Source organism: Crinia signifera, chromosome 8 (assembly GCF_055691185.1).
Source record: "Crinia signifera chromosome 8, ASM5569118v1, whole genome shotgun sequence".
Taxonomy (NCBI): Eukaryota; Metazoa; Chordata; class Amphibia; order Anura; family Myobatrachidae; genus Crinia; species Crinia signifera.
The window spans coordinates 168,252,813-168,280,803 of NC_139224.1; the positions used below are offsets into that span (position 1 = coordinate 168,252,813).

Consider the following 27,991-nt stretch of genomic DNA (forward strand, 5'->3'; position numbering starts at 1 on the left):
ATGCCACACGGATTGAGCCAAATGCATAAAATGCCATACGGATTGAGACAAAATTCACATAATGCCACATGGATTGAGCTAAATGCATAAAATGCCATACGGATTGAGCCAAAATTCACATAATGCCACATGGATTGAGCCAAAATTCACATACAGTAATGCCACACGGATTGAGCCAAAATTCACATAATGCCATACGGATTGGGAAAAAATTCACATAATGCCACACGGATTGAGCCAAAATTCCCATAATGCCACATGGATTGAGCCACAATTCACATAATGCCACATGGATTGAGCCAGAATTCACATAATGCCACACAGATTAAGCCAAAATTCACAATACACTTCATAAACAGGGACATTGTCCACCAAAGGCTCGCATTAAACATTTACACCATAATGTCCATTACATGTTAAGTTACACGCCATTATGTCCATTATGTGTTATGCCAAACACCATAATGCCTATTAAAAATTATGCTACATAAGTGCTGCTTCTCTACATGCTCATTGCCAAGGGTTCCATGCTCATTGCCAGAGGTTCCATGCTCGTTGCCATGTGGGATTACATGCTCATTGCCAAGGGGGAATACATGCTCGTGGTAAATAGGGGAAAGCCGCCGCCAGGTAGAAGTGATAGCCACTGACAGTGGCAGAGCCTGGCTGTATTCAGAGCACTGCAGGTCCCGGCTATTTGAAATAATACCCCTTTCACACCAGAAAATGCATTCCCAGGTTGACCCCTTTTACACCAGCCTAGTCCCTGCATTTTCTGGTGAGTTATCTCATTTAACCGGCTATATCTTCGGAACCAACTGACCCATTTACATGAGACAAGTATTATATTGAAGAACTTTTGAGTGAGCTTTGAATGATTTTGGTCCAGTGAAACTGGAATTTTTGGGTCCAGAGTAATCTGCCCTCAAAGAACATGAACAGCCATGAAATTACATTTCAAAAATAAAAAAATCGGTTTATACGCAATATCTCTGGAACCGATTGAACGATTTGGACCAGCCTAGTATCATATTGAAGGCCCAGCGATTTGGAATTGAATGAAATCAACCCCATGCTTCTGTGATGCCAGGGCGGGAACTGGCAGCCGTCGGAACCGGGTGGGGGTCGGAATTGACGGGTCCCATATTATCCTATGGGGGGAAACCGTTACAGGTTTGCCAGGCGATATCTCCGGTTCCCGGGGGGCTAGAGACACGGGGCTGGGCTCGTTAGAAAGCCCTGGTCCTCAGCTACAAAATAAATGACAGGGGGGGCACGTGCCCAGGTGCCCCCCCCCCTGAATCCGCCACTGCTAGCGTGCAGTGTACCTCTGAATAAGATACTTAGCGTGCAGTGTACCTCTGAATCACACACTTAGCGTGCAGTGTACCTCTGAATAAGATACTTAGCGAGCAGTGTACCTCTGAATAAGATACTTAGCGTGCAGTGTACCTCGGAATCAGGCACTTAGCGTGCAGTGTACCTCTGAATCAGGCACTTAGCGAGCAGTGTACCTCTGAATCAGGCACTTAGCGAGCAGTATACCTCTGAATCAGGCACTTAGCGTGCTGTGTACCTCTGAATCAGGCACTTAGCGTGCAGTGTACCTCGGAATCAGGCACTTAGCGTGCAGTGTACCTCTGAATCAGGCACTTAGCGAGCAGTGTACCTCTGAATCAGGCACTTAGCGTGCTGTGTACCTCTGAATCAGGCACTTAGCGTGCTGTGTACCTCTGAATCAGGCTTTTTAAGTGGATGCTCGTGTTTCTATATAACCTACAAACAGCTAAGAAATATATACAATAATGATCGTTTCTCTTTGAATTATCTGCAGGATAAAAGTGCATCATATACGCAGTAAGGGAAGTACTGAACATATCGCTGTAACATATCGTCACTACCACCCACCACGCGTTACCAATGAATCATTAACTGAAATGTGCCATAGTTATAGAGGCATTACAGGAAGCAGGAATACAAGAGGGTTTATCCCGCTCATGTAACATGTAAACATAGGGAGTGTAAGTTCCTCTGCATCACTAGGTCATTACGCGGCATCTCCCTGTACCCCAGCAGCAGAAGATGATGCTGGTGCTTTGTTACTAATGATAATAATTAGGAGAGATATGATGCCTCCCATTCATGACTCAGAAACGTATTACTCTAACAACGACTATTACCTCCTTCCACGCTCCGCCTGCACCCATCTCCAGGGGGATACAGGCTAGTTCTGTGATTGGAATTTTCACATGTGTTCAGTACAATAATTGCCTAGACCTGGGGAAGTGTTGACAAGGACATTGAGAAATCACACACAAAGGTTGGCGGGTCTGAGTCACTGGTGGTGGGAAGGTGATGCCTTCACATCAGTGTGAGGGTCTTTATAAGAGGACACATTTGGTGAGTGATGTTGATTCAGCAGTGATGTACAAAGCTTGGCGTGGGAGCCGGGAAATGCCAGTGAGGAGGACACGGACAATACATCTGATTAAATAGAGAAAACCTTCACATGATGTTATCTGCTGTCAAACGTAATAACATCATTCTCTCTCTGCATTGTTGTCCATACTTGCCTACTTTTGAAAACTAGTTTCAGGGAGATTATAGTTGGTAGTAGAATTTTGCAAAGCACCCCATTGAGGGGGCGTGTCATGCTCCACCCAGAGGGCGTGTCTAGTTCCATATATGGAGACATTGTGAAAAGAGATTGTGAACGTGGCACCTAGAAGCATGGGTGTGTACTGCTACATCTGAGAGGAATCTTTTATAATGACTTATATATCCAAATGTAGATGAGCCCCAAAGCAGTTACTAAGAGATACTATACTTGGTAAAGAAAAGTCACTGATATGTGTCAGGGTTTGTTCCATGTAAATAGCCACAATACATGCATGTAGCCTTCATTTTTTATCACCAATGCTGGGAAATGGCGCTGATGTAAAAAATGTAACCGCTACATAATGTGGGCAAGGGGAAATGAGGGAGATTGCTGCTATATATCAGGGAGTCTCCTGCAGAATGCAGGAGGGGAGGTAACTATGATGTAACAGTGTAGTGTGGGCTAGGTGACATGAGGGAGATTGCTAGACTAATGAGGGAGAGAGGGAGATTGCTGTTATGTCAGGGAGTCTCCTGCAGAATGCAGGAGGGGAGGTAACTATGATGTAACAGTGTAATGTGGGCTAGGTGACATGAGGGAGATTGCTAGACTAATGAGGGAGAGAGGGAGATTGCTGCTATATATCAGGGAGTCTCCTGCAGAATGCAGGAGGGGAGGTAACTATGATGTAACAGTGTAATGTGGGCTAGGTGACATGAGGGAGATTGCTAGACTAATGAGGGAGAGAGTGAGATTGCTGCTATGTCAGGGAGTCTCCTGCAGAATGCAGGAGGGGAGGTAACTATGATGTAACAGTGTAGTGTGGGCTAGGTGACATGAGGGAGATTGCTAGACTAATGAGGGAGAGAGGGAGATTGCTGTTATGTCAGGGAGTCTCCTGCAGAATGCAGGAGGGGAGGTAACTATGATGTTACAGTGTAATGTGGGCTAGGTGACATGAGGGAGATTGCTAGACTAATGAGGGAGAGAGGGAGATTGCTGCTATATATCAGGGAGTCTCCTGCAGAATGCAGGAGGGGAGGTAACTATGATGTAACAGTGTAATGTGGGCTAGGTGACATGAGGGAGATTGCTAGACTAATGAGGGAGAGAGGGAGATTGCTGTTATGTCAGGGAGTCTCCTGCAGAATGCAGGAGGGGAGGTAACTATGATGTTACAGTGTAATGTGGGCTAGGTGACATGAGGGAGATTGCTAGACTAATGAGGGAGAGAGGGAGATTGCTGCTATATCAGGGAGTCTCCTGCAGAATGCAGGAGGGGAGGTAACTATGATGTAACAGTGTAGTGTGGGCTAGGTGACATGAGGGAGATTGCTAGACTAATGAGGGAGAGAGGGAGATTGCTGCTATGTCAGGGAGTCTCCTGCAGAATGCAGAAGGGGAGGTAACTATGATGTAACAGTGTAATGTGGGCTAGGTGACATGAGGGAGATTACTAGACTAATGAGAGAGAGAGGGAGATTGCTGCTATGTCAGGGAGTCTCCTGCAGAATGCAGGAGGGGAGGTAACTATGATGTAACAGTGTAATGTGGGCTAGGTGACATGAGGGAGATTGCTAGACTAATGAGGGAGAGAGGGAGATTGCTGCTATGTCAGGGAGTCAATGCAGGAGGGGAGGTAACTATGATGTAAGTGTAATGTGGGCTAGGTGACATGAGGGAGATTGCTAGACTAATGAGGGAGAGAGGGAGATTGCTGGTATGCCAGGGAGTCTCCTGCAGAATGCAGGAGGGGAGGTAACTATGATGTAACAGTGTAATGTGGGCTAGGTGACATGAGGGAGATTACTAGACTAATGAGAGAGAGAGGTAGATTGCTGCTATGTCAGGGAGTCTCCTGCAGAATGCAGAAGGGGAGGTAACTATGATGTAACAGTGTAATGTGGGCTAGGTGACATGAGGGAGATTACTAGACTAATGAGAGAGAGAGGGAGATTGCTGCTATGTCAGGGAGTCTCCTGCAGAATGCAGGAGGGGAGGTAACTATGATGTAACAGTGTAATGTGGGCTAGGTGACATGAGGGAGATTGCTAGACTAATGAGGGAGAGAGGGAGATTGCTGCTATGTCAGGGAGTCAATGCAGGAGGGGAGGTAACTATGATGTAAGTGTAATGTGGGCTAGGTGACATGAGGGAGATTGCTAGACTAATGAGGGAGAGAGGGAGATTGCTGGTATGCCAGGGAGTCTCCTGCAGAATGCAGAAGGGGAGGTAACTATGATGTAACAGTGTAATGTGGGCTAGGTGACATGAGGGAGATTGCTAGACTAATGAGGGAGAGAGGGAGATTGCTGCTATGTCAGGGAGTCTCCTGCAGAATGCAGGAAGGGAGGTAACTATGATGTAACAGTGTAATGTGGGCTAGGTGACATGAGGGAGATTGCTAGACTAATGAGGGAGAGAGGGAGATTGCTGGTATGCCAGGGAGTCTCCTGTAGAATGCAGGAGGGGAGGTAACTATAATGTAACAGTGTAATGTGGGCTAGGTGACATGAGGGAGATTGCTAGACTAATGAGGGAGAGAGGGATATTGCTGGTATAACAGGGAGTCTCCTGTAGAATGCAGGAGGGGAGGCAGCTATGCATTGTACTCAGTGTAAAGCTCTAATTAGAATGTATTCTGTGACAAGCAGGGCCCTCCTCCCTCATGTGGTTTTCCTTCTCTTACTTAAACCATCTTTGGTGGCACCAAACCCTGGAATTTCTGCTGGTTCCGGTTGATAGATCTACAGTGTCTAGATAGACATGTCGACATGCAATAGATTGACAGGGTCAAAAGATCGACAGGGTCAAGAGGTTGATATGAAAAAGGTAGACACATGACAAATCGACATGAGTTTTTCATGTTATTTTTTTAACTGGCTTGTTCTTCAGCATCCATGTCGGTACATAGAGGGAGAATATAACAGTGCGCTCAGCGCGGCGATGCGCAGAGCCCGAAGCACGGCAAGTGCAGCGAGGTATGCGGGGGAACGTGTTAGACTAATTGGGGGTCCATGTCGACAGTTGTCGACACTGTCAACAAACAAAACCTGAAAAACTCATCTCTACGTTTTCATGTATCTACCTTTCCCATGTCGACCTCTAGCACGGTCTATCTAATAATCCGCTCCCATTTCTGCCCCCCTGATACGTATGTCAGTGCCGCCTGCTGACACAGCTGTGGTTATGTGCCCGGTACTTGTCCTCTATTACCTTCATCTATAGTCGCTGTCTCCGGTTCTTCTCATTTGTTTATGAACTGTAATTGGGCGCTGTGGATCCCTTGTGGCGCAACATAAATAAAGATATATATTTTATAACATCTAGCTGCATGCCAGGGTTTCACCACTGCCATGGCAGCTCACGGGAGCGCTCTGGGTCCCGGCAGCACAGGGGACTCTGTCTCACAGGACCAAATGTGATGTAATGTGCAATGTATTCAGGCAATGATATGATATGGGCAACAACGCCATACCTCCCAACTTTTGCAGCTCAGAAGTCGGGACGCTGCTGCTGCGCGGCGGAGGCGCGTTGAAATTTTCGGGGGGCGTGGCCTATATTCGCGGCTCCCCCGCGAGGCCACGCCCCCATTTTGCCGCTATGGGGGCATGACCCAGAGGCTCTGTAAGCCTCTAGCCATGCCCCCAGCCCCCTGGCTGCGGGAATAGACGCTGTGCGCATGCGCACAGCGTTTATTCCCCGCTGCTTAGCAGCTGACAGGGGGGACTCCCAACAGCCCCCCCACACCGCGGGACACTGCCACCCGCGGGTGGGACAGCGGGACAGGCCCTGACAATTGGGACTGTCCCGCTAAAATCGGGACTGTTGGGAGGTATGAACAACGCTGATAATATGGATGTGTACTGTAGGGGTTTATTTACTAAGAGGCGAGTCCTATTGAAGATGGAATGTTGCTGTGGGCGACCAATTATACATTTGGGGTTACGCCCCCAGTTGCCATAATGCCTCTGCAAAACTATTGCAGGGAAAAAGAAAAGGAATCACGAGAAATATTTAACCCCTTATTAATTGCCATTAAATTTGCAGATTGTTGGGGTCAGGGAGTAATTTTAGTGGCATGCTGGATTAATGGGCCAAAATATACCAAGGGGTATATGTAATAGTCTGTGCCACGCGGCATCTACACATTACCGGCAAGTATGCCAGGGGCAATCATTTACAAGGGTTTGCCTTTTAAAAAAAAAATTGTGCAGACTGGGAAGATACTCACTGATGGCAGGCTGCTTCATCTACCCCACTGTCACCAACGATGCTACTTTCATTGGATTATCATTGATATTTGTAGATATTTTGTGCAGTGCATTTACAGGCAGTAAACTACAACTCCCATCATCCACTGCAACGTTGTAACACAGCTCACCCCCGTTGCCTCACTAAGGGGCACATTTATCATGATCGCATTTACAATGCGATCTGGGCGGAATATTGTAAAATGCGATCATATCGGGGAAATGTATCAATTTTAAGGGCGCAGGGATAGGGCTCCGAAAGGAGCCCGTCCCTGCGAAGCCCTAACCCGGAAGCCGGGAGGTCAGCGCATGTGCGGTTATGCGCTGACCCCCGCCGACCCCTCTTACCGCACTGCCCTGTTTGGGCAGTGCGATGTGTAGCCATAGGCTACAATGGGCTATCGCCATATCAGAATGGCGATAGCCCAGGGGTGTGATGTCAGCTGCCCGATAGAAACCTATGGGGGATGCGGCCGGCAGCGCTGCAGGGAGGATCGCAGCAGGGATCGGAGATTCCTGCTGCGGTCCCCCTATGATACATTTAGGGGACACTTAATATTTGCGGCTAAACCCCGAAAACTGATGTTTTCGGGGATTTAGCCGCAAATATGGTTTGATAAATGGGCCCCTATGCCCACGCACCTAACTCTCACCCGAATCTTAACTTCTCTCCGAACCTGAGGTGTCTGGATTAAAATAGGTGACAATCATCAGGTGCAAGTAAATCGGTGGTGTACCTGTATTTGAATACAATACACGGGGGAGATTGAGGGGGCACTGCAAAGGGGAGGGGTAGGCACCCGGATGACCCATTCACACTGCACCTCGACCCGGGTCAGAGACGTGTTCAACCCTAGTCGTGACCAGGGTTGAAATGCCGGGTTGCTGAAATGATCCCCGACTTGAGTGTCTCCAGATGGGTCTCTTGCAGTATTACCACAGTTGCAGACTTAGCCGATGGTTCTAGAATCACCCCCTTCGCTGCGCAACAGACACAATTTAACCTACCCCATAGCGAGGTATTCACATATTTACGGATATCTCATTGGCTGACTAGTTCTATTAGATCATCAGGACCACTATCCCTCCCCCTCCTAATATACTTTCCACATTATCTATCTGCAATAGCAGAGGATCCATTAGGTTTTGGTACTCGCTGTTTCAGGATTCCGTGATACCGGTGAAATCTCCAGACCAAGTACAGTGGGAAGCAGATTCAAACTGTACTTTCACCCAGCAGCAACTGCGCAAAGTTATCCGTAAAACCCATCTGGCTTTTGAAATGGAGACCTTGGGCCTTCCCTATTCATCGCAGGCAAACTCCCCCTCAGTTAAATGGCAAGCGTATTTTACCTCTCAAGAAGGAGCGGATATTCTGTTAGATACTGAGGGGCAGATTTATTAAGCGCGGTGAAGTGATAAAGTGTCTGGTCTTTATCACTGGCCAATCAGCTCCTACCTGTCATTTCTCAAACCAAGCCTGTAACTTCACAGGTAGGAGCTGATTGGCCGATGACTGTCATATGTCAAACCAAGCCTGTAACTTGACAGTTAGGAGCTGATTGGCCGGTGATAAAGTACCAGACACATTATCACTTCACTGAGCTTAATAAATCTGCCCCTTAATGCGGGATGTGGTCATTTGGTCTACAGCATTATGGTAGACAGTCATTAGGTCGACACCAAAAGGTCGACATGGGTCTAAGTTGACACAGGAAAAGGTCAACATGGGTCTAGGTCCACATAGGAAAAGGTCGACATGGTTCTAGGTGGACAGGTCATTAGTTCCACAATGTCTAGGTCGACAGTGAAAAGGTCGACATGGGGTTTTCCACTGTTTTGTGAGCCGATATGTGCCGACAGGCGGTATTTCATGCCCTACCATCCACCGTGGAGGGAGAATAAAATAGTGTGCCGAGCGCAGCAAGCGATGCAAGGGGATGCGAGGGGATGCGGTGCACTTTAAGCTGTGTCCATGTCGACTGTGTTGTATGTGGTGGTGCACAGCTGTGCATCTGACTGTCCACATGTCTTATAATTGCCAGCCACTAGCAATAATTTGATTTGGTCCAGGATGGGCAACTCGAGGCACCCCTGCAAGACCCCAGAGTGCCTGGGCCCGCAGGGTTTCCTAACACCTTCATTGCAATTGTTACTGAATATTTACGGCCTTATTCTGGTTCACTCTTGGAGGCAAATTCCTTCTCAAATGGACAAAGAAGTTAATGTGCAGAGTTAATTAGATTTGGGCGAGTTATTTTTCTGTGCTGGGTAAATACTGACTGCTTTATTTCTACACTGCAATATAGATCTCACTTTGAAGGAAAACCCCACCCAAATGTAACTCTCTCTGCACATGTTACATCTGCCCCACCTGCAGTGCACATGGTTTTGTCCATTTGAGAAGGAATCTGCCTCTGCGAGTGAACCAGAATAAGGCCCTTAGTCTTTATTGCAAGAATGAACGTATTCTGTATAGTAAGAATCCACCAGAAGCTAGTACTAGACAAACCCATTTGTAACATCATAAATCAATATGACAATTCTCACAGACTGCAATATTAATTATGTATTGATTACTTAGCCCTTAAAATAGATCTAAAAAAAAAAAAAGTACAATTTGTGGTCTAAACCAACATTCACGGTAATGTAACTACCCAAGTCCATATGTCTCTCGTCTACTGGATCTAGCGATAGAAACACTTTTTTGGGTAGAGTCCCCCTCAGCCTTGGACTAGTAAGCCCCTCTCCCACATTCTGTCCACTTTGCGCATGTCCCAGAGAGGAATTCAATAAGGCAGACATGTACGATGCCTTCACCAGTACCCAGTACCTCATGGATACAGGTCAAGTTCCTCAGTAATGTCACTATGACCTTGGCAATGGTAGGCTGCGTAGGGATACGGTCATTCGGTCACCAGCATATTTGTCGACAGTCATTCGTCATCACAATTAGGTTGACGTGCATTTAGATCGACATGAGTCTAAGTCGACATACAGGAAGGTCAATATGAGTCTAGGTCGACATGGGTTAGGTTGACAGAGTCATTAGGTCGACATGGGTTAAGTCAACAGTCAAAAGGTCGACATGGGTTTAAAAAAAAATTGAGCCGACAGGTGGTATTTCATGCCCTACCATCCACTAGGGCATAGCGAGGCACCGTGCCCGAAGCATGGCAAGCGCAGCAAGCCATGTGAGGGGACGCAGTGCTACGTTTCAGTGTCCATGTCGACTGTGTCAACATTCAGGACAAAAAAGATGGATGACCTTTTGACTGTTGATCTAATGACCCCGTCGACCTAACCCATGTTGTCCTAGACTCATGTCAACCTAAATGCATGTTGACCTAGACTCATGTCGACCTAATGACTGTCAACGAACATGCTGGTGACCTAATAATCTACACCTGACACATACTGGTACGGGACAGGAGTAGATGGGACTAAATCCCCAGGCCTTGACATAAAATAGACCCATCATCATGACAGCATGGTGATTATAAGTCAACCAGAATTCATAAGTAATAAAACAATGTTTCTTTATTCCCAAATTAAATTGTTCTATTTTCTGTCTTACATATTTAGGAGGCGTTGGGACAAATAGTGTAGATGTACTTGGCCACACCCACACAGCACTGGCCACACCCACATGGCACGGACTATAGCTCCTCCCCTTCCGTGCACCTGGGTGCTGGGCTGCACAATGCGTTCCTTGTGTGTAGGCTGCATGCAAAAGCATCCAGTGTTTACTCCATACTCACCCACTTCCCAGAATGTCCGACAGGATCCCAAACATCGAGTTAGCCTCCCAGCCTCCCAGAACAACAGGCTGGTTTCCCGGTTTCTGCCTCTGCCCCATGCCTGGCCACCCACCTAGCAAATTATCATAGCCACTATAATAGAGATATATATATATATATATATATATATATATATATATATATATATATATTTTTATTTTTTTTTAAATAGAGATCACAGCACGCTACTACAATCCTCATCATGTCTTACATATTGAATTTGATTTAAATACACCCTTTTGTTTAGGGGTCTATGTACTAGGCATTGGAGAGAGATAAAATACCAGGCAAACAGCTCCTAACTGCCATGTTATAGGATGTATTTGAAAAATGGCAGTTAGAATGTAGTTGGTTGTCACTTTATCTCTCCCCAATGCTTAGTACATAGACCCATATACATACATACTAAGCCTAGAGAGTGATAAAGTGGGGAGAGAGATAAAGTGGCAACCAATCAGCTCCTAACTGTCCTATTACAGGCTGTAGTTTCAAAGCTACAGTTAGGAGTAGGTTGGTTGGTACTTTGGGGTCTATGTACTAAGCCTCAGAGAGTGACAAAGTGGAATGAGATAAAGTGTCCGCCAATCAGATCCTGTCAGGTCACAGGCTGTGTTTGAAAAATTAGTTATGAGCTGATTGGTTGGTGGTTTATCACTCTCGAATTTTTCTAACTTTCCAAGCTTAGCACATTTCGCCCTAAGGCTAAGTCGCCCTTATATGTTACAATCGCTATAAAAGATAAAATCAACTTAATTTATATAATAAGATATTCTAAAAACTGATAAACCCATACCACAGAGTTCCGAGCAGGACTTATGATCACATTATGGTTTGAGAACATCGTAGGGGTGCTACACCCCAAATATAACCCCCGACAAAAGCACATCAGCACCCACATCCAACAAGGCATTGCACCTCCGCACAATAAGCACAAGGAATAGCCTTTATTTCCGGTAAGATCCACAATGTATAACAATCGCCATACAGTCTGTCGCCAGCATATACAGAGAGAGCACACAGAGAATGAGTGTCTGAAATATTTCATTATTCTCAATTTCATATGAAAAAGCATGACGTACCAAAACGGGGTGATAGAAACCACTTACATTAGCACAACAAGTATCAAAAACGCAAGAAACGGAAGCAGCACAGAAAAACAACAAGAAAAACATAAAAAACAAAAACAGGTAAAGACAGAAATACGTTTAAATTAGAGCAGCATCTCCTTTCCTGGGTCCCGAACATCCCGGCGTGCAAATGTTACTTTAAATCTGCAGTCAAAAAGGGTCTCAAAAATATTTGCCCAAGACCGGTTCCTTTTCGGGACGGCGCTAAGCTTTCAGACACACAATATATAGTAAGATGACCGACTGATAAATGTTTTTGCGCGGACATGCGGAGAACTTGTCTTCTACACTTATAGGATGTCTGGTTCTGGTTGCTATAGGAACCATAATACCATAAAACCTGACGCTGCTTCCCAGCAAAGTGTTCTGACCTACAAGTTAATACTTTCTATTTTAAATGTCCAAGAAAGTCTGGATTGCCTCGTGCCGTGGTGCTAGTCCGAGGTCATCCTACATTATAGAACATTTTCCTTTCAGCTTTTCTTTCTTCTTCTGTTGTTTGGACTTTTTCCCGGCCACCTGGAGACTAACCGTCCTCCTCTTCTCCAAGTGTAAAAGTTCCTGGAACAGTTCCTGCACATTGTAGTTAAGCTTGGCAGATGTCTCCATAAAGGAGCACTTCCACTTGTTGGCCAAACCATCGCCTTCGCCGGTCTGGACCTCCCTCGTGGACTCGTCGCTCTTGTTGCCAACCAGCATGATGGGAATGTTCTGCGTGCCTCCTTTGATCTGACAGATCTGCTCATAGATGGGCTGAAGTTCCTCCATGGATTGTCTACTACTCACCGAGTAGACCAGGATGAAAGCGTGGCCCTTGGAGATGGACAACCTTTGCATGGCGGGGAACTGGTGGCTTCCGGTGGTGTCTGTGATCTGCAACGTGCAGACGTTCTTGTCGCAGCTGATGACCTGTCTGTAGGTATCCTCGATAGTAGGGACATAGGTTTCCCTGAAAGTTCCCCGTACAAACCGAAGAACCAGAGAACTTTTGCCAACTCCTGCAGCGCCGAACACCACCACCTGGTAATGATTGCTTTGCTCTGGCATATTGAAGGTGGGGAAGTGGACCGTAGAAGGTTTAGAAGGCTTCCGACGTGAAGGTAGAAGGTATCAGCTGCTGTTACATTCCGAGAGGAGATGACACCTGTTCAAGACCATAAAAAACAGTTATTGCAATGCAAAGCGAACAAACTCTTAAAACACTGGAGGTTATTCAGTTCCTAGACCCGTAACATAATTATATCACAGTCCCTGTGTCTATTCGGGAGCCTTGTGCTGATAGTGATCAGAAGTACTGGAGCTGGGATGCTCTGGTCCAGACTACCAGCAAACAAACCTGTTTTGCTCTGAGCCCCAGCTGCCAACCTCAGCAGAAGCTTCCTGGAAGGGACGTGCTAGATCATGGTCCGGGAACCTACCTCGCCTGTGTACTCTCTCTTCTCCAACGCTTCCTGCGGTCTGGAGGAGGTTTAATTGCTGCAGCTCTCACAGACAGCTCAGCCGGATGAAACAGAGGAGCCCCCTCCCCTCTCTCTGCTTTTCTTCTTCTATTATTGGTTTTGTATGACATGGGAAGATTGGATTATTTGCACCCCCTAGTGGATAGCTGGAACTTTATCGGCTTGTTCCTCTGCTGTAGTTATTTGTTGGGGAACGATAGGATTTCCCAAAGTCAAAATACTGACACTGTCCAAAATGACGACATGCATTATACCGACATGGTCAAAATGCTGACACTATTGAAATGACAGAATTTTCATAATTCAATATGTCAGAGCCGGGTGTGAAAGGGGTAGAATTAGAAGCTTTTTCCAGAGCAAGCGTTCCATAGCATATAATGCACTGGGATCAACCACTAAAGGGTCATTAGGTCGACAATCAAAAGGTCGACATGGTGGTTTTCACTTTTTTTGCACTTGCCATGCTTCGGGCACGGTGCGTCGCTACGCTCGTCACACTATTTTATTCTCCCACCGCACCCTAGTGGATGGTAGGGCATGATATACCACCTGTCAGCTAAAATTTTTTGTATATACAGGGCAGTTGGGTAGGGTATCTTGGCGCTAGTTTTGTAGGGCAGACAAGGGTGCAGTGTGAAAGTTGATGACCTAGATGAAGCCGGGTGCAAGTGTACAGGGCCAGAAGCAAGGCCATGCATTGTAAATGACTCTGCAAAGCGTTACGTCCGGCCCATAACAGGAGTTGATATGATGTTCACTAACGCAGACCCGGGATTTTTGTCAAAGTCCCATACACACTACCAGATATCGCACATTAGGACCCTTCTGATGGGAGTGTGTATGCTCAATATCTTTAATGACCCCCTTTTATCTGAACTTGCAGGTCAATTTTGGCTATGCATCTAACGACCGGCATAATCAGTGGGGTCACTAAACGATATTATCAATGCACTAGAACGTCCGATCTCGTTATCATTGTGGAGGATCACATCTTCTCTCTGATCTAAAGCAGTTGGTTGGTTTGCAAAAGCAGATTCTCTTTCTAATGGACAAAACCATGTGCGCTGCAGGTGGGGCAGATGTAACATGTGCAGAGAGAGTTAGATTTGGGTGAGTTATTTTGTTTCTGTGCAGGGTAAATACTGGCTGCTTCATTTTTACACTGCAACATAGATCTGTTTGAAGTACAAACCCCACCCAACTCTAACTCTCTCTGCACATGTTACATCTGCCCCACCTGCAGTGCACATGGTTTTGATCATTAGAGACCTAATTTGCTTTTGCGAGTGAACCAGAATCAGGCCCCATGTGCGCACATCGCCCATCGACATCAGGTGCCTGACGCGATGTTCATTGATCCAGAGCCGATTTATTGTGCAGCTAATGCAGCGTGCAAACAATCGGCCAGACAAAGGGCCCGATTCAGATCTGCTTGCTAGGCTGCATGTGTTCTGAGCTCAGCGAGCAGGTTAACGCCACCCCCATCATCCGTGCCCCTGTGCAGCGCTGCAAACGTATGTGTACAGGTACACATCCACTCGCTAGCACCCGCACAGAGGAAAAATCATTTGACGGTAACTTACCATCGGATGATCTTTCCTTCTTTCCCTGCCTTTCGCAGCTGCTGTGTGACTCAGGAGTCACTCGGCTGCTGCACGGATTAAGCGGGTTCGGGGCGGGCACCGGCGTCATGCGTCCGCCCCCCGGCAGGCACAGTAACGTCTGCGTTCAGCCGTAATTGTGTTGTGTGTATAGAGGACACACGGGGGCCAATTCAGAATAACTCATATTGATCCCAATTCATCTCCAGCCCCGATGGTCGGGGTTAGCGAATTTCTGCGCATGTGCAAACCCCGACAGCGAACGGCTTTGGCGAGTTACACACTTGCGTCCATTGCGGGGAAGGAGGGATGGGGATCTGATGTGGACGCACACAAGGCTGGACCAGTGGAACGGCCAGCATTATATATGGGTGTCCCTATAAAAACGCTGGAAGTTCCCCTGGGTACGGGGGCGGCCCCATACCCCGTTCCCCTGGGTACAGCCGCCTACCATCGAATGATTTTTCCTACTAGCGGATGAATGTGAGGGGATGTTTTCTCGCATGTTACCAAGGGGATTCGGCGGCAGGGAGGGGCATTCCGCATGGCGATGTTAAGCAGCGTAGAGAATCGCCCCCAAGATGTCCGTATCTGTCTGGTGTGCACCTAGTTTACTGCTAAACGTTCTGGCTTCCTCCAGTACAATGCCTGCTCCCCTAGTGGGTCTGTCAGCATCCAGAAGAGATACATGTGTACTCACATTGGACTGAGCTTTGTTAGCAAAGCAAAAAACCAAGCGGCTGGGCAACCTTACTATGCTGGAGGTGGGGCAGATGTAACATGTGCACAGAGATTTAGATTTGGGTAGGGGGTGTTCAAACTAAAATGCAAAATACATTAAAAAAAAAGCTGTCCATTTGTGTGCTACATGCAGAAGCTGACAGTATTTACCCTGCACAGAAACAATATAAATGTACTTGCACTCCATAAAATGGAGTGTATTTTTTTGTAGGGAGGGGGGGGGGGGGGGGGGGGGGACTCAAAGTCCAACAGCCACTGCAGTGCAGGCAGACTACCTCTACACACATACAGTACAGAGCCAGGGTGGCATGCTGAGACTTCTAGTCCTACAGCCACTGCAGCACAGGCAGGCTACCTCTACACACATACAGTACAGAGCCAGGGTGGCATGCTGAGACTTCTAGTCCAACAGCCGCTGCAGTGCAGGCAGACTACCTCTACACACATACAGTACAGAGCCAGGGTGGCATGCTGAGACTTCTAGTCCTACAGCCGCTGCAGCACAGGCTACACACATACAGCATAGAGCCAGGGTGGCATGCTGAGACTTCTAGTCCCACAGCCGCTGCAGCACAGGCAGGCTACCTCTACACACATACAGTACAGAGCCAGGGTGGCATGCTGAGACTTCTAGTCCTACAGCCGCTGCAGCACAGGCAGGCTACCTCTACACACATACAGTACAAAGCGAGGGTGACATGCTGAGACTTTTAGTCCTACAGCCGCTGCAGCACAGGCAGGCTACCTCTACACACATACAGTACAGAGCCAGAGTGGCATGCTGAGACTTCTAGTCCTACAGCCGCTGCAGCACAGGCTACACACATACAGTACAGAGCCAGGGTGGCATGCTGAGACTTCTAGTCCTACAGCCGCTGCAGCACAGGCTACACACATACAGTACAGAGCCAGGGTGGCATGCTGAGACTTCTAGTCCTACAGCCGCTGCAGTGCAGGCAGACTACCTCTACACACATACAGTACAAAGCGAGGGTGACATGCTGAGACTTCTAGTCCTACAGCCGCTGCAGCACAGGCTACACACATACAGTACAGAGCCAGGGTGGCATGCTGAGACTTCTAGTCCTACAGACGCTGCAGCGCAGGCTACACACATACAGCACAGAGCCAGGATGGCATGCTGAGACTTCTAGTCCTACAGCCGCTGCAGCGCAGGCTACACACATACAGCACAGAGCCAGGGTGGCATGCTGAGACTTCTAGTCCTACAGCTGCTGCAGTGCAGGCAGGCTACCTCTACACACATACAGTACAGAGCCAGGGTGGCATGCTGAGACTTCTAGTCCTACAGCCGCTGCAGTGCAGGCAGACTACCTCCACACACATACAGTACAGAGCGAGGGTGGCATGCTGAGACTTCTAGTCCTACAGCCGCTGCAGCACAGGCTACACACATACAGCATAGAGCCAGGGTGGCATGCTGAGACTTCTAGTCCCACAGCCGCTGCAGCACAGGCAGGCTACCTCTACACACATACAGTACAGAGCCAGGGTGGCATGCTGAGACTTCTAGTCCTACAGCCGCTGCAGCACAGGCAGGCTACCTCTACACACATACAGTACAAAGCGAGGGTGACATGCTGAGACTTCTAGTCCTACAGCCACTGCAGCACAGGCAGGCTACCTCTACACACATACAGTACAGAGCCAGGGTGGCATGCTGAGACTTCTAGTCCTACAGCCGCTGCAGCACAGGCTACACACATACAGTACAGAGCCAGGGTGGCATGCTGAGACTTCTAGTCCTACAGCCGCTGCAGCGCAGGCTACACACATACAGTACAGAGCCAGGGTGGCATGCTGAGACTTCTAGTCCTACAGCCGCTGCAGTGCAGGCAGACTACCTCTACACACATACAGTACAAAGCGAGGGTGACATGCTGAGACTTCTAGTCCTACAGCCGCTGCAGCACAGGCTACACACATACAGTACAGAGCCAGGGTGGCATGCTGAGACTTCTAGTCCTACAGACGCTGCAGCGCAGGCTACACACATACAGCACAGAGCCAGGGTGGCATGCTGAGACTTCTAGTCCTACAGCTGCTGCAGTGCAGGCAGGCTACCTCTACACACATACAGTACAGAGCCAGGGTGGCATGCTGAGACTTCTAGTCCTACAGCCGCTGCAGTGCAGGCAGACTACCTCCACACACATACAGTACAGAGCGAGGGTGGCATGCTGAGACTTCTAGTCCTACAGCTGCTGCAGAGGGCAGGCTACCTATACACACATACAGTACAGAGCCAGGGTGGCATGCTGAGACTTCTAGTCCTACAGCCGCTGCAGTGCAGGCAGACTACCTCTACACACATACAGTACAAAGCGAGGGTGACATGCTGAGACTTCTAGTCCTACAGCCGCTGCAGCACAGGCTACACACATACAGTACAGAGCCAGGGTGGCATGCTGAGACTTCTAGTCCTACAGACGCTGCAGCGCAGGCTACACACATACAGCACAGAGCCAGGATGGCATGCTGAGACTTCTAGTCCTACAGCCGCTGCAGCGCAGGCTACACACATACAGCACAGAGCCAGGGTGGCATGCTGAGACTTCTAGTCCTACAGCTGCTGCAGTGCAGGCAGGCTACCTCTACACACATACAGTACAGAGCCAGGGTGGCATGCTGAGACTTCTAGTCCTACAGCCGCTGCAGTGCAGGCAGACTACCTCCACACACATACAGTACAGAGCGAGGGTGGCATGCTGAGACTTCTAGTCCTACAGCCGCTGCAGCACAGGCTACACACATACAGCATAGAGCCAGGGTGGCATGCTGAGACTTCTAGTCCCACAGCCGCTGCAGCACAGGCAGGCTACCTCTACACACATACAGTACAGAGCCAGGGTGGCATGCTGAGACTTCTAGTCCTACAGCCGCTGCAGCACAGGCAGGCTACCTCTACACACATACAGTACAAAGCGAGGGTGACATGCTGAGACTTCTAGTCCTACAGCCACTGCAGCACAGGCAGGCTACCTCTACACACATACAGTACAGAGCCAGGGTGGCATGCTGAGACTTCTAGTCCTACAGCCGCTGCAGCACAGGCTACACACATACAGTACAGAGCCAGGGTGGCATGCTGAGACTTCTAGTCCTACAGCCGCTGCAGCGCAGGCTACACACATACAGTACAGAGCCAGGGTGGCATGCTGAGACTTCTAGTCCTACAGCCGCTGCAGTGCAGGCAGACTACCTCTACACACATACAGTACAAAGCGAGGGTGACATGCTGAGACTTCTAGTCCTACAGCCGCTGCAGCACAGGCTACACACATACAGTACAGAGCCAGGGTGGCATGCTGAGACTTCTAGTCCTACAGACGCTGCAGCGCAGGCTACACACATACAGCACAGAGCCAGGGTGGCATGCTGAGACTTCTAGTCCTACAGCTGCTGCAGTGCAGGCAGGCTACCTCTACACACATACAGTACAGAGCCAGGGTGGCATGCTGAGACTTCTAGTCCTACAGCCGCTGCAGTGCAGGCAGACTACCTCCACACACATACAGTACAGAGCGAGGGTGGCATGCTGAGACTTCTAGTCCTACAGCCGCTGCAGCACAGGCAGGGTACCTCTACACACATACAGTACAGAGCCAGGGTGGCATGCTGAGACTTCTAGTCCTACAGCCGCTGCAGCACAGGCAGGCTACCTCTACACACATACAGTACAAAGCGAGGGTGACATGCTGAGACTTCTAGTCCTACAGCCACTGCAGCACAGGCAGGCTACCTCTACACACATACAGTACAGAGCCAGGGTGGCATGCTGAGACTTCTAGTCCTACAGCCGCTGCAGCACAGGCTACACACATACAGTACAGAGCCAGGGTGGCATGCTGAGACTTCTAGTCCTACAGCCGCTGCAGCGCAGACTACACACATACAGTACAGAGCCAGGGTGGCATGCTGAGACTTCTAGTCCTACAGCCGCTGCAGTGCAGGCAGACTACCTCTACACACATACAGTACAAAGCGAGGGTGACATGCTGAGACTTCTAGTCCTACAGCCGCTGCAGCACAGGCTACACACATACAGTACAGAGCCAGGGTGGCATGCTGAGACTTCTAGTCCTACAGACGCTGCAGCGCAGGCTACACACATACAGCACAGAGCCATGATGGCATGCTGAGACTTCTAGTCCTACAGCCGCTGCAGCGCAGGCTACACACATACAGCACAGAGCCAGGGTGGCATGCTGAGACTTCTAGTCCTACAGCTGCTGCAGTGCAGGCAGGCTACCTCTACACACATACAGTACAGAGCCAGGGTGGCATGCTGAGACTTCTAGTCCTACAGCCGCTGCAGTGCAGGCAGACTACCTCCACACACATACAGTACAGAGCGAGGGTGGCATGCTGAGACTTCTAGTCCTACAGCCGCTGCAGCACAGGCAGGCTACCTCTACACACATACAGTACAGAGCCAGGGTGGCATGCTGAGACTTCTAGTCCTACAGCCGCTGCAGCGCAGGCTACACACATACAGTACAGAGCCAGGGTGGCATGCTGAGACTTCTAGTCCTACAGCCGCTGCAGCGCAGGCTACACACATACAGTACAGAGCCAGGGTGGCATGCTGAGACTTCTAGTCCTACAGACGCTGCAGCGCAGGCTACACACATACAGCACAGAGCCAGGATGGCATGCTGAGACTTCTAGTCCTACAGCCGCTGCAGCGCAGGCTACACACATACAGCACAGAGCCAGGATGGCATGCTGAGACTTCTAGTCCTACAGCCGCTGCAGCGCAGGCTACACACATACAGCACAGAGCCAGGGTGGCATGCTGAGACTTCTAGTCCCACAGCTGCTGCACTGCAGGCAGACTACCTCTACACACATACAGTACAGAGCCAGGGTGGCATGCTGAGACTTCTAGTCCTACAGCCACTGCAGCACAGGCAGGCTACCTCCACACACATACAGTACAGAGCGAGGGTGGCATGCTGAGACTTCTAGTCCTACAGCCGCTGCAGTGCAGGCAGACTACCTCCACACACATACAGTACAGAGCGAGGGTGGCATGCTGAGACTTCTAGTCCTACAGCCGCTGCAGTACAGGCAGGCTACCTCTACACACATACAGTACAGAGCCAGGGTGGCATGCTGAGACTTCTAGTCCAACAGCCGCTGCAGTGCAGGCAGACTACCTCTACACACATACAGTACAAAGCGAGGGTGACATGCTGAGACTTCTAGTCCTACAGCCACTGCAGCACAGGCAGGCTACCTCTACACACATACAGTACAGAGCCAGGGTGGCATGCTGAGACTTCTAGTCCTACAGCCGCTGCAGCGCAGGCTACACACATACAGTACAGAGCCAGGGTGGCATGCTGAGACTTCTAGTCCTACAGCCGCTGCAGCGCAGGCTACACACATACAGCACAGAGCCAGGGTGGCATGCTGAGACTTCTAGTCCTACAGACGCTGCAGCGCAGGCTACACACATACAGCACAGAGCCAGGATGGCATGCTGAGACTTCTAGTCCTACAGCCGCTGCAGCGCAGGCTACACACATACAGCACAGAGCCAGGGTGGCATACTGAGACTTCTAGTCCCACAGCTGCTGCAGTGCAGGCAGGCTACCTCTACACACATACAGTACAGAGCCAGGGTGGCATGCTGAGACTTCTAGTCCTACAGCCGCTGCAGTGCAGGCAGACTACCTCCACACACATACAGTACAGAGCGAGGGTGGCATGCTGAGACTTCTAGTCCTACAGCCGCTGCAGTGCAGGCAGACTACCTCCACACACATACAGTACAGAGCGAGGGTGGCATGCTGAGACTTCTAGTCCTACAGCCGCTGCAGCACAGGCAGGCTACCTCTACACACATACAGTACAGAGCCAGGGTGGCATGCTGAGACTTCTAGTCCTACAGCCGCTGCAGCGCAGGCTACACACATACAGTACAGAGCCAGGGTGGCATGCTGAGACTTCTAGTCCTACAGCCGCTGCAGCGCAGGCTACACACATACAGCACAGAGCCAGGGTGGCATGCTGAGACTTCTAGTCCTACAGCCGCTGCAGTGCAGGCAGACTACCGCTACACACATACTGTGCTGTGCCAGGCTGCAGGCTGGCATGCTGAGACTTCTAGTCCTACAGCCGCTGCAGCACAGGAAGGCTACCTCTACATACATACAGTACAGAGCCAGGGTGGCATGCTGAGACTTCTAGTCCCACAGCTGCTGCAGCGCAGGCAGGCTACCTCTACAAACATACAGTACAGAACCTGGGTGGTATGCTGAGACTTCTAGTCCTACAGCTGCTGCAGAGGGCAGGCTACCTATACACACATACTGTGCTGTGCCAGGCTGGCATGCTGAGAAGCGTATGTGTAGTGCCCAGTATTATTTATTTACAGGTTCTTATATAGCGCAGCAGATTCCGTTGCGCTTTACAATAGTAGACAGTGATAAAACAAACTGGGTAACAACATACAGACTTGGAGGTAGGAGGGCCCTGCTGCAAGCTTACAATCTATAGGGATTTGCATTGACATTATTCCTACAGCCGAATGCCTTACTAATAATTACAAGCCTCCAGTAGTGTGACAGAAGATACCCTGGGGAGAGGACAGGGACTGTGTGTAATGAGCAGAGCCCCTGCAGCTCACATCTGGGTAGATGCCTCTGTCTCTCAGTGACCCATGTGCCCCCTACCCTACAAATCTGCCCACACTGCCAGCACTACCCCTGGGCCTATTGCTCTCTGACCTCCTGTGCATTCAAAGCATTAGCACCACTTACCTGGACAGGTTGGTGGGACTGGAAACCACACACACTGCAGGGTTGTAACTCACACTGCAAAATCCAAGGGCAGGACCATCCCATTATGCATCCTTTATAGAGGGGTTTCTGCAATCAGAAGTCCAGCCACATCACATAATCACCCTGTCATTCCCTTAGCAGATGGGTCAGTGCCCACCTTCCCTGTCTGATTCCTATTGTCACCGCAAATGCCAATGTCACCGCACCGGTAAGCGCCAGCAACAAGCAGGCGTCTGGGACCGGACACCCCCCCACGGTTCATTCATGTTTTACAGAAGTGGAACATCCCATTCATTCAGCTGGTGCAGAGAGCGAGATGGGTTAACCCCTTGTGCGCTGGAGAGATCTGGAGCGCATGGTCTGGCGCTGGTTCCAGGCTTCCTGTGGCACTCGGGGGGTTAACTGCGGTCGTGTAAATCCTGGAATCTGTTACAGAGGCTGCTTAGTATTCATGTGTCATTACCAACGTGTGCATGGAGGGGTGGGGGCAGATCTGAGGACCTTAATTTTGGAACAAGACACCCCCCCCTCCCCCCTCCACACACACCTGCACATTCATTTTTCCAAGACCAATGTGAAACCCAAATGTGATCCGGGTACTATGCGATATTTGCAAACGATCTGCACGATAACGATGCTGCGGCACAATAATGAGATTATTGATGACTGAGAGGGGGGCGCTGTGCTGTGATTACAGGGCAGGGGGCTCTGCAGGATGGCTGGAGCCTGGCACAGACTGGTGGTCCCACTACTCAGTGTGGTTACACTGGCTCCAGCTGTATGCATGTAGCCGTGCGTAATGTCAGCCGTGACACGTCCATTATGACGTCATGGACATGCACGGTGCTTCTATATATAGCTGCATTGTATCTGCTGCTAATCTCTGCTGCTGTAGGAAGCAACCGCAGGGTGCTCAGTACATAAAATACAGAGTAACTCAATGTCCAGGACAATAATACTGCACAACTGTGTATCAGGTACAGAGACATTCACAGGGGAGATGGGAAAACGAGGGCTACTATGGAAAATACAAGAACTTTTATTTATTACCAGTTATTTATATAGCACGGGACGGGTATATCTAGCAAGGGAATATTTGGCCATTCACATTAGTCAGAAATTCTTTACGGGACAAGATATAAACTGGAACCGGACTACAAACTCCATAAAGGCTGCATTCTTTAAAACTCTGCCATTATGTAATTTGTAGTGTCTGGTCCCATGATCCAGTCAGGGTTGCTGTGGTAGCTGTCATCGGGAAGATGGGGAAGGGGAGATTACAGCCTTCTCGCATGGTATGGACCCGTTCCAGTTTTTAGGGTATGGGTAAAAACTGGACCCGGATAAGACTCTGGAATGCCGGACCGGAGATCAAACTCTGCATTCCAGAGCTTGTAGTGTCTGGTCCCATCTGGGTGTCTGTGGTAGCTGTCATCGGGAAGATGGGGAAGGGGAGATTACAGCCTTCTCGTATGGTCTGGACCGTTCCAGTTTTTGCTACATCCCCGGATAATACAGGAAGGCTATAATCTGTCCCGCCTCGTCTCCCAGGTGTCACAGGTACTACCACCGGACAGGCACCGCCGGATGGGACACTACAAGCTCCGGAATGGCAGTTTGATGAATGGAGGCTGTCGGTCCAGTGTTTCAGAGTCGAGTCTGGTTCCGTTTTTTACCCATTCTCCTTTTTTTTGCCCCCTAGGCAAAACTTCAATCCAGTCACAGTCGCCGGTCATCAATGTCACAACTCAGGGCCTGATTCAGCACAAATGCCCCCACAACTGCAATTCGCTGTGCGAAAATGTCATTAAAACAAATTATGGTACTTTTTCAGCGTAGGCTAAGCTACGCTGTCAGCACAGCCCAACGGCTGCCTAGCGTACTTAGCGTAGTGACTCCGCGGCAGCCCGGCTCTGTCGCCGGCGTCCATGGCTCTGTCCCCGGTGTCCATGGCAACCCTAGTGAGCACCTCTCATACAGTGCCGGTAACCGCCAGATCCCCTGCGCTGGCGGACGTCGGCAGAGAGGGGAACATGCGGGCGCCGGCGGAGAGGTGCTCCAGCTGTCTGACGCTCCTGCGTCTCAGCAATTATTGCAGCAGGGTACGGCAACCCTGCCCGTGTCTGCTTCAGGGAGAGGGGGTTAGGGGGTCCGGTAGCACATGCGTCTCCTGCGGTAGCACGTGCATCTCCATGCACAATAAAGAACACATTTGCCAGTGCTCCATGTTACATACTGGCAAATGCCTCCATTTGAAACCCACACTATCCATGCCAGCCTGCGTCCTCCTGACCTGTTCATACCCACACTATTCATGTCGGCATGGAGTTGATTTTCTAAAGTGTGGCGAGCGGAATACATGTAAAGTAATCCGCGTCCCCTCGCAGGGCACGGTGGCTCGCTGCACACGCCACACTTTATAAAATCAACTCTACACCGACGTGGATAGTGGGGGTATGAACAGGTCGGGAGGACGCGTAACGCCGCCGCTCGCCACACTTCGGGCTGGCATGGATAGGGGGGTGTTTCAGGAACACATTCACACCTGTCATATCATACATCTGAGACAGTAATGACGACATGGGTTAACTGGTAACTGGATTTTAGTTAATAATAATAAGAAGAAAGCAACTTACTACAATAATTAACAGCGTCAGAAATAATGCAGTCACTTCACCTTTGACAGGGGTGGGGAACCTTTTTTGTGCCAAGAGCCATTTGTATGGGGAAAAAATTCCTTCCGGGACCATATGTAAATATGTCTCTTACAAATTGTCCTGCTGCAGCCGTCCCACGCTCCGCCGGCTGCCGCTGAATAGGACTGACAGTCTCCGGCTGCTGTGATTAAGAGGAATCTTGCGAGAACTACCGACCTCTTGTGAGAATTCCCCTGTCCTTGACTCCCGGCAAGGCTACCAGGTGGGTGGGAGGGCCACTCAGACCGGCTACTGGGGCCGTAAACGGCCCCCGGGTCTCAGGTTCCCCACCCCTGGACTAGGGTAACTCTATGCAGGCCGGATGAACATTACGCTGAATCTGACAGGGACGCTACGCTAACTACGTAACGGGCGCCGTGCTATTACACAAGTACCCAAATTACCTGGGCCTGGTGGCAAAGCCATCTTAACAGCATTATGGGCCCCCAGGAAAAGCAGTGCAGTGGGGCCCCTCCTATATAACCTCACCTGTCTCTGTGTTTTATTTTTGATTTGCCCTGTCTTAAGCTGCTCTGGGGCCTCTATGCTTGTGGGGCCCCTGGGCAGTAGCCCACCCAGCCCACTAGGATAGACAACCCTCCCTGGTGGGAAGGTCCAGGGCTGCTGTAACTGCGTGCCACCCCCTCTGTCTTCTGTAACTGTGTGGCACCCCCTCTGTGTTCTGGCACTGTTTGACACCCCTCTGTGTTCTGTCCTAAATGTTGTCACCCCCTCTGTGTTATGTCACTGTCACACCCACCTCTGTGTTCTGTTATAGCCATTGTGTCACCCTCTTCTGTGTTCTGTCCCAAATATCCCCCCTCCCCTTTCTGTCACTATTTGTATTGTTATGTGACATAATGTGTAAGGGGTATTACAGTGTGTGGCATAATGTGTAAGAGGCGTAACAGTGTTTGGAATAATGCGTAATGGGTATTACAATGTGTGGCCTTACCCTATGTGGAATAATCTGTAATGGGCATTATGGTGTGTGGCTTATTGTGCAGTGGAAACTACAGTGTGGCATAATGTGTAAGGGGCATTATGGTGTATGGCACAATGTGTACTGGACATTACCATGTGTGGCATAATGTGTACTGGACATTACCGTGCGTGGCATAATGTGTAATGGTCAATAACCGTGTGTGGCATATTGTATAATGTGAAGTAAGTTGTGTGGTATAATGTGTAAAGGGCATTACGGGGAGGTACATCCTATGTCCTGCCTACACTGGTATATCGGGGAGGTACGTCCCGTGTCCCGCATACACTGGTATATCTGGGAGGTCCGTCCCGTGTCCCGCATACACTGGTATATCGGGGAGGTACGTCCCGTGTCCTGCCTACACTGGTATATCGGGGAGGTACGTTTCGTGTCCTGCCTACATTGGTATATCAGGGAGGTATGTCCCGTGGCCCGCATACCCTGGTATATCTGGGAGGTACGTCCCGTGTCCCGCATACACTGGTATAGCTGGGAGGTACGTCCCATGTCCCGCATACACTGGTATATCTGGGAGGTACGTCTCGTGTCCCGCATACACTGGTATATCTGGGAGGTACGTCTCGTGTCCCGCATACACTGGTATATCTGGGAGGTACGTCTCGTGTCCCGCATACACTGGTATATCTGGGAGGTACGTCCCGTGTCCCGCATACACTGGTATATCTGGGAGGTACGACCCGTGTCCTGCCTACATTGGTATATCAGGGAGGTACGTCCCGTGTCCTGCCTACACTGGTATATCTGGGAGGTACGTCTCGTGTCCCGCATACACTGGTATATCTGGGAGGTACGTCTCGTGTCCCGCATACACTGGTATATCTGGGAGGTACGTCCCGTGTCCCGCATACACTGGTATATCTGGGAGGTACGACCCGTGTCCTGCCTACATTGGTATATCAGGGAGGTATGTCCCATGTCCCCCATACACTGGTATATCTGGGAGGTACGTCCCGTGTCCCCCATACACTGGTATATCTGGGAGGTACGTCCCGTGTCCTGCATACACTGGTATATCTGGGAGGTACGTCCCTGTCCCGCCTACATTGGTATATCTGTGAGGTACGTCCCATGTCCCGCATACACTGGTATATCTGGGAGGTACGTCCCGTGTCCCACCTACACTGGTATATCTGGGAGGTACGTCCCGTGTCCTGCATACACTGGTAAATCTGGGAGGTACGTCCCGTGTCCTGCCTACGCTGGTATATCTGGGAGGTACGTCCCTGTCCCGCCTACACTGGTATATCTGGGAGGTACGTCCCATGTCCCGCATACCCTGGTATATCTGGGAGGTACGTCCCGTGTCCCGCCTACACTGGTATATCTGGGAGGTACGACCCGTGTCCCGCATACACTGGTATATCTGGTAGGTACGACCCGTGTCCCGCATACACTGGTATATCTGGGAGGTACGTCCCGTGTCCCGCATACACTGGTATATCTGGGAGGTACGTCCCGTGTCCCGCATACACTGGTATATCTGGGAGGTACGTCCCGTGTCCCGCATAGACTGGTATATCTGGTAGGTACGACCCGTGTCCCGCATAGACTGGTATATCTGGTAGGTACGTCCCGTGTCCCGCATACACTGGTATATCTGGGAGGTACGTCCCTTGTCCCGCATACACTGGTATATCTGGGAGGTCCGTCCCGTGTCCCGTCTACACTGGTATATCTGGGAGGTACGTCCCGTGTCCCGCATAGACTGGTATATCTGGTAGGTACGACCCGTGTCCCGCATACACTGGTATATCTGGGAGGTACGTCCCATGTCCCGCATACACTGGTATATCTGGGAGGTCCGTCCCGTGTCCCGCATACACTGGTATATCTGGGAGGTCCGTCCCGTGTCCCGCCTACACTGGTATATCTGGGAGGTACGTCCCGTGTCCCGCA

General features: G+C 49.9%; 2 protein-coding genes across 4 annotated transcripts in view; one reads left to right on the forward strand and one right to left on the reverse strand.

Annotated features, from left to right (window-relative positions):
• Positions 1-27,991, forward strand: part of LOC146026772 (methylcrotonoyl-CoA carboxylase beta chain, mitochondrial-like) — a 132,747-nt gene that overhangs the window by 15,805 nt on the left and 88,951 nt on the right. The gene's annotated exons all lie outside the window — the stretch shown is intronic.
• Positions 11,582-22,664, reverse strand: DIRAS3 (DIRAS family GTPase 3). Of its 3 annotated transcripts, none has more exons than XM_083157719.1 (2): positions 22,373-22,664; positions 11,582-12,923 (listed from the first exon to the last, which is right to left on the reverse strand). In XM_083157719.1, the coding sequence occupies exon 2, from the start codon at positions 12,824-12,826 to the stop codon at positions 12,230-12,232; it is 597 nt and encodes a 198-aa protein (XP_083013845.1). In that variant the 5' UTR covers positions 12,827-12,923; positions 22,373-22,664; the 3' UTR covers positions 11,582-12,229. The 3 variants fall into 3 exon arrangements, with proteins under 3 accessions (XP_083013845.1, XP_083013844.1, XP_083013846.1); XM_083157718.1 differs by lacking the exon at positions 22,373-22,664 and adding an exon at positions 13,198-13,432; XM_083157720.1 differs by lacking the exon at positions 22,373-22,664 and adding an exon at positions 13,116-13,257.